The sequence below is a fragment of the Copidosoma floridanum genome, unplaced genomic scaffold (genome assembly GCF_036245765.1).
Source record: "Copidosoma floridanum isolate Cflo_tuat_1 unplaced genomic scaffold, Cflo_Japanese_pri ptg000025l, whole genome shotgun sequence".
Taxonomy (NCBI): Eukaryota; Metazoa; Arthropoda; class Insecta; order Hymenoptera; family Encyrtidae; genus Copidosoma; species Copidosoma floridanum.
In genome coordinates, this window is record NW_028321902.1 from 3499537 (window position 1) to 3507442 (window position 7906).

General features: G+C 40.2%; 1 protein-coding gene across 1 annotated transcript in view; it reads left to right on the forward strand.

Annotated features, from left to right (window-relative positions):
- Positions 1-3006, forward strand: part of Mitf (transcription factor Mitf) — a 92392-nt gene extending 89386 nt beyond the window's left edge. The window contains exon 7 of the mRNA XM_023390143.2: positions 1954-3006. Coding sequence (XP_023245911.2) covers positions 1954-2205 — 252 coding nt within the window. The 3' untranslated portion in view covers positions 2206-3006. The remainder of the gene's footprint in view (positions 1-1953) is intronic.
- The last annotated feature ends 4900 nt before the right edge of the window (positions 3007-7906 follow it).

Sequence of the window (7906 nt, forward strand, 5' to 3'; positions counted from 1 at the left end):
AAAAAAAATGTTCGGCCAAGCAGATGTACTTACTTACGCATAAAAAAAAAAAAAAAAAAAGAGAGAGACCGGCGTCCTCGAGCAATTAAACGATCCGATCTTGATCTTAATAGCTGCACCGCGAGAGTTTTCGACGAGTCGGGCAGCAGCGGATACGGGCACGGGGAGTAGTCTCTTCCTTTCCGTTCGCGATGCTATCGGGGGGAGGTCGTGGGATATAAAATGCTCTCGGAGAGCCAAGGACGCACACCGCGATTGCCGACTTCCTCGGGTTTTCCTATTTTTTTTTCTTTTCATGAAGGGCCCCGCGTGTGATCGGACGATTACTTATGCGGTCTTTGTATACGTACACTTTTTTTTACGTAATAAAGACACGATGAGCCACGCAGATGATATACTTATGGTTTTGACGGTGCTTGGTTATGTAAGCGCGCGCGTTTGAAAAATAAAATTCTGGAGCGGGGATGTACACGAGTTTGAGGTATTGTTCGCTCCGTATATGCGTGTTCTGTGTACTATGAAACGAAGTGATATACTGATAGCGCTCTCAGTCGTCAGGGAGATGGAAAATTTGAAATTTTTGCGTCTCTTCGCAACGAATCAGTGAATTCTTAGCACGTATTTTTCGCGTTTGTGAATTTATCTGAGAAATTTTTTGATTTGTCAGTACTACAGAAAAAGTCGTTCAAGTATCACATTATTTCAGGGTACGGTCAGTTTTTTTTTTTAATTTTTTTTTTTATGTTGACATGAGTGAACATGGAGACTAAAATTATTGCGAAAGTATAGAGTATAATAATAGAAATAATCTGAAACAAAAATACGTATGGCAAGTATAGCTTCATTTTCGGATATTTTATTGTCACAGGTCAACATCTTTCAAATATCTTTCTTTGTACATCTTTAAAATAAAACCTGATTATTGTATGAAATTCTATTATGTATTTTGTATAAAATTTGTTACAAAAAAATTAAATATTTTAATGAGGGAGTATCGAGAGCTTTAGATCAGGCATCTAACTTTTAATATTTTTTCTAACTTTCATGTATAATTATATACACTCAATCATAAATTTAGAAAGTAACTACAATTTTATACAGTTATGTCTCGTAGCTATTAGAGGGCAGAGCCCATGACAATGTTGTTCTCTGATAATCATTTTTTGATACTGATACTCTCATTCTATAAAGTTTATTTTTTTTTGTTCGGGAAATGGTTATAATTTTTTTTTTTTTTTTTTGAACGATCATTTAGTTTTTTGAAGTGGGGGGGGGGGCTGCGCCCCTTGCCTCCGGGGGCTTCGCCCTTTGGACCCCAGACAACCTTTGATGCGAACCTTTGTTTATTAACAATGAATCCTGCCTTATCTCAAACAATTCTAATCTATCTAGAAAAATAAGCATTTTGTACATTAAATAGACGTGGAATGAATATTTGTACATTTTTAATCCTGTAGTTACACTTTTATTAAATTAATCATTCACCAGACAAAATACGATCTCACTTTGCATCCTTCAACCCTTGGGTCGAAAGTCCTCGGCAGGCGGGAAGTGGCACTTTCTACCCTAGTGTCATAATATACTATTTCAGCACTATTGGTGGTATTGGATTTAAAAAAAAAAACAAAAACAAATTACAACAAATTTGAAAAAATATTGCAATGAAGTCAAATTACAATAAAAAAAAAAAAACAAATTACAATAAAATTAAAAAAGTATCCGTATCCTAGTCTACACAATCTACTAGCAAACACTCGATTTATGAATTGGTAACAAACAGATTCAACAATAACACTACCGGTCCAATCCTAAAACAAAAATTGTCAATGAAAGCATTAAATGAATCGCTGCGCCATTATACCAACACAAAACGAAAATCCAACCCAAAAATATGAAAAAATTTTGCAGCTCCAAAAAACGCGGCAATCGGCGCTCCAGAGCACACTGTCGCAGCTGATGTTCCAACTGCCGGACATAGTGACGGAGGACGCAAGCACCGGCGCCCTGAGCATGTCCCAACTCGAGGATCTCATGGAGGACGACACTGCCGGACCCGTGCACGGCGGCGACCCTATGCTGTCGTCGCCTCACCTACCGCCCCTCAGCCCGCCCTGCCACCACCACTTGGCTCCCGACGAGGACACCCTCGGCAGCCTGGCGCCCACAACCTCTAACTCGTCCTCCGACATGGACATCGTTGCGTAGCCCCCACCTACATACTGCTCCACTCTTGTTCATTCGTTTTCCATGAAGAGCATGTTTATAGCACAACAGGGAATAAGAGAAGATTGGAAAGTATCCCTTAACCCTTTTAAAAAATATGCACATGTAAGGGAAGAGACATAAAGCTACGAGGCATATCACGTGACTCCCGCCGATCATCCAAAATTAATTTCCCTGCTCAAGACGCTGCGTAGTGACACTAGTGGTATTGCAGCAGCTCCTTTGTGGCGGTCAAACGCACAGGACGAAGACACGCGCGGCCAATAACAGCCCAAAGGGATTCCCGGAGGGCTTCCGATTGCACCTTTGACCGAGAGAGGAAAATACCTTCCCCCTTTTCGTTAGCGTCCCCTCAACACGTCATCGTATTGGCATTCTCGCGTGTGATATCCGGTGGTTGGTCTCGTTGTCCGTCACCACCACGGCTTTTCTCGGATTTTTCGGTGTCAGTTCGGTGTCACCTTTAAAACGTAAAATCATGGTCATTATTTTCTCGGGAAGTAAGGGCCCTGAAAAATTTTTCCGAATCAGCTGTTGTTAGGAGGGAAAGAAAGAAAAAAAAAAAGAAAAGAAAAAAACTTTTGCCATCGCGCAGTTTTTAGAGCAAGGGAATTCAGGGCGCAGCGTGTAAACAGTACCTTTTGTTTCGCGTGGACAATCGGAGTCTGATTCGCCGCAGGTTGCGTCGGGACGTGATGCGTCCGACTATACTACATGCAAAAGTTTAAAAAAAATATTAAAGTGCAAAGTGTATCAAAGTGCCTTTTGACTTGTGTTTACGTGGATATAATATACGTATGGTCTTCCGGTGAAAATTTTGCGAGTTATGCGGTGCTCGCGTATGTACCAGATAAGTGAACGAACAAAGGACAATATTATAAAAAATAAAGAAGCAATTGATCGATGACAGATCGAATAAACGACTATGATAAATAATTTGTTACTATTATTATTATTATTATTATTATTATTATTATTATCATCATCATTATTATTATTAATATATAAATTTAATTACATAAGAAAATGAAATAAGAGGAGAAAATATGTATTGGATGTATCAGCTCGACGGAACGCTGGTCGTGACATACTCGAGCGCGTTGATATAATTATATAAATATATATATATATATATATATATATATATATATATATATATATATATATATATATATATTATGATGCAATATTACGATGAATAAAGGCGCCAACGAAATGAAGGAGGTACACGTGCGATATTATTTTCATACCGTGGCGCGTGTACCTCCTCTCAGATGCTACTTTTAGATGTAATCTTCGTCCATACGAGATAAAGAGTGTAATTTTCATTATTAGCACTATTACTATCATTATTACTATTATTAATATTAGTATTGTTACTGCTATTGTTGCGAAAAAAAACATTGTTAAGCAATATTGTTGACGATCGTGTGGATGTTTGCGTGTAGATGTATGCCACCTTCCGAGGTGCTGTAAACTATTGTATACCATAATTAGGGACGAGATGAGAATTTCTTTGATCTTCACTTATGAAACTTTAGCAATAATAAAAGTAAGAAAACACAAAAAAATCGTAGTAACCTGTATTGATAACCACTATTGTTATTGTTGTCTATTTTTGTCAACAAAAGGATAGACGGAGATATTTACGTCGTTGTAATAAAAGAGCATAATTTTACTAGCAAGTGCGCATCGATTTTACGTTTATATATTGAGATGACTATTTTTTTTTGATTACGAAACAAATAAAGATTATATACAAAAAATATACACACGTAATATACACGTGTGTATCTAACGCTCGATGGTGCCGTTGTAAGTGTATACATTGAAATAGGAAAAGTTATCCTATAATTCCTTGTAATTTTGTTAAGAAAAGCGTACCTATGATAATTTACCTACCATCATCTGTTGAGACATTTTTCGGCAATAAAGTTTGAAAATTCTATTACACGCTAAGTAAGGAAAAAAAAAAGAAGTATACGTGCAAGCAATTATTATTATTCCCCTCCTTCCTTCATCACCATCTTATTGCGCGAACGAGCGCCATCACACCGAGAGCATCAAACGTAAAAAAGAAAACGTCCGGTATGATCCCTCGCTCCATTTCTTCGCGATTCACGACTCTCGTGCTGTTAAACGGTAGTAGCACGTGCGTTAAAGCAAGACGTAAAAAGTCCTGTACAAAACCTTGTTGTGTATGTATACTCCCACTGGCTATTACAAGTGTAAGTACATATATACACAGCATTGCTCGAAGCATTAAATTCCAGCAGTAAATGTTGTTGCCTTTGATACCCTACTTTTCTTAACACGTCTTCTTTTCCTCATGCGCATCCATATTGTGAGTATAAGAGAAAAACATATAGGTAATCTCACAGCTACATGGTGCTTGTTTGATCGTATTTTTTTTCCTAGATATTTTTTACTTGCGTTCGTTCGATAAATTGTCAACAACACTATTACCGATCGGTTATTACTACAAAAGATCGCAGAGGTACAAACGTCGCAAAGACCCTGTACGGAATTTCCGTCACGTCGTCGTAAAACATAATACGTCGTACCATAAGTGCAGCCCATACCACGATCGTGCGATGCGTTACGAAGAGAGAGAGAGAGAGAGCAAAGAGCACTTTTCCAATTAGGAACAACTGCAACGGAGCGAGGTGTACTTACACTTGAACGATATTAGTATCGATATTTTTTAACGCTGAAAAACGTCCCTCTCCATTTCCCCATACGAAGTTTCTGTTGCATTGGCTGTGGCGATAAATTAGCGCTGACCCACGGTAACAAAAGCTTCTGGAGCTGTACTTGTGCTGTTTTAATCGGATTTTTTCGGCGTTTTTTTTATCTGCGTTAGTTTGAGATCGGTGAATTAAAATTTCGTTTCAGACGAGGTGAGAGAGAGTTGTGAAAAAAAAAAAAAATCATCAGGACCCAGTCGACTGGATCGATCGAATGCTCGTTTGTCTTGGTTGTCGTCTCTGCTGGGTCGCTCATTTGAAATGCAAATATATACCAGTGTACACGCAACTCATGCATGCGCAATTGTTCCTTAACCCCCTTTTTTGGACCAAAGGTGCTAGGATCACTTAAAAAAAGCTCTTGTGGTTAATGATCGCTTATCACAATTTCGAGGACGAACTTTTTAAATTCAAAATGGTGGAGCCAATGTGTAGGCCATGTTGGATCCTCCATGTTAGATTCTCAATTCTGATTCCAGTTTCACGATGTGCGACTTCAAAAACATCTGACATAGGGATGTGATAGTAATATAATATACTTGCACTGAAAAAATGTGTAAGGATTTAGTAACAGATTTCCATCGAAATGCTGGATTTTTACAACCTAACCTCAGATGTGTGGTATTCGTCGGGATTCTCTTAAGAATCAAATCTCCTGGTCGATAATCGCTAATCTCGATTACGAGGACAGACTTTTCAATATGGCTGAACCAATGTGTCGGCCATATTGAATTCCCCATCTTGAAAAAAAATGTTCTCCGAATAATACTATTATCAATAACAGAAAGGTATTGCTTAATATAAGGATCTAAGAAATGTCCATAGAAACACTCTTCCCTTTATAATAGACTTGGCTATGATTCTCCAAACCTAACCTATCGGAACGTACTTTTAGTCGTAAGTTTCTTCCTTACTTTCAAAAAGGTAAAATTGTGTGAACGTAAACCAAGTCACCATTCCCATCCCAGCACATATTTTCATAAACAGAAAACTCCATGGTAACCCTAATAGCAAAAAATAACCCTTCAAATCCTCGAAAACCTCTCAATCAATCCCCGCACACGAACCGATAACCATAAAAGCCCTCCCCTCAACCCCGTACCTTCGGTAAAAAAAAGTCCCGGCCACACACAACCATAGCCGTAACTCAGAGCGAAGGGAATTTCCGAGGGTACGGGCACGTATGCGCATTTTAGCCCGTGTTCCGATTCTCCCTATATACCTAATCCCTTCTTTCACAGGAGCAAAAGGGGAAGGGAGGGAGTATAACGAGCGATTGCGGTTAAAGGAAATGCAATTTGCCAGGAAATGGCTAGCGGCTCTCTTGCGACACTTTGGCCGGGTCCAGCTACAGCAGACGACAGTGACGACGACGCCAATGAACGAGAGGTATGCCGTTGGCAACGTGAGGTGGGCACACTGCACGCGCGTTCCAATCTCATTGATTAGACGAGGGGTTCGGCGGGAAGGGTGGCATGCGCCCAGGACTCTCGTGGCCGAGCTATTTATACCGCGAAATGTTTTGGGTACACCGTTTGGAAGGTGGGGGCATTAGTACACACGCGATGCTTGTTGGGCCACAACGTATAATGACAGATGGAGGCTTAGCCCTTTTTTTCCCCGTTTCGCGGAAATAGGATATTCCAAACGAAAGAAAAGTTTGCGTTGGCGCCCAATGAGGGGACCCAGAGATTGATTGAATCAACGGCGCGTGTGGTTGTCCTATATGTATAGGTATCTGGACTCTGTTTGACGATGACCTGCGGGATCAATCGCGGCTGGGATACACCCGACGACACACTGGCTGATTAATAATGCATTTACGTGACCAACAACGAAGGAGAGGGCTTGATGGCCTCGGGAGAGGAAGATGGTAATAACGACTATGAATTTCCATCGGTGGTGTGCGTGTGTGTGTGTGTGTGTGTGTGTGTGTATACGTAGATGGAAACTTTGAAAAGTCGAGATTACGTTACACGCAATTAGCATAGGCGGATGAGGTGACGACGACGACGACGACGCATCCGGCGAGAATTATGCATGTAAAGGACGATGCCGGCGACGGGCAGGCTCGCCGGTCTGGAAAAGCGACGTCGCAGCTATATATATATACGCGTATGTAAATGTACAGATGATAGTTGTGACTCTCTCTTTCTCTTTGCGTACAGGGGTACGGTGAAAGCGACGATTTTTAGGGTGACTAGTGACGAATGTTCTTAGTTGTCGTTGTCCGAGAGAGAGCGTAATTTTCTACCTAAGTTTACCGAGCGTTTTGCCAGTGTTATTCTCGTTAATGACCTTTTTTTTGTTTTATTTGTATGTTGCGTAAGGTACATGAAAAATAGCACGTGAGTATTTATGTACCTTTAATCTTGACGCTTCTCGTACAGTATAGTTGGCCGATACGAGAGCAAAGTGGTATACGTAGAGGGTAAAAGAGCAAACGAACAGTTCGCATAAACTAATTATCGCAACTCGGAGTGCACACGCTCACGTACCGATACACACTTTTACGCATGGGTGGAGAAACTTCCACTACCGGCTCCCGCATGTAAGCGGCGTTTCAGCCAACCCTGCATGAGCCCACATTCTTACGCTAAAGTTCGGCAGAGAGCTTTGCTCGAATTCGACCGGAGGAAAAAGGCTAATTTCACTTGCGCTATTTTCCTTTGCCTACATAAGGGTAGAGTTTCTTCTTGTTTCTTTTTGTGTTACTTCAAATAGGAATGCGTGATATTTGCAGTGGTGGGTAGGTATGATACCTAAAGTAACATACCGAGGAAATGATAAGTATTTGCTCGGCAAGTCAATTGGGATTGGCAGATTTGACAAATGAGCAATATTTTGGTGCCTCAGTGCTATTTTTTTCAAGGACCAATTTTACTCCCAACAATAATCTCAAAATATCATAGTTTATGTTAATTCCACATCAATCA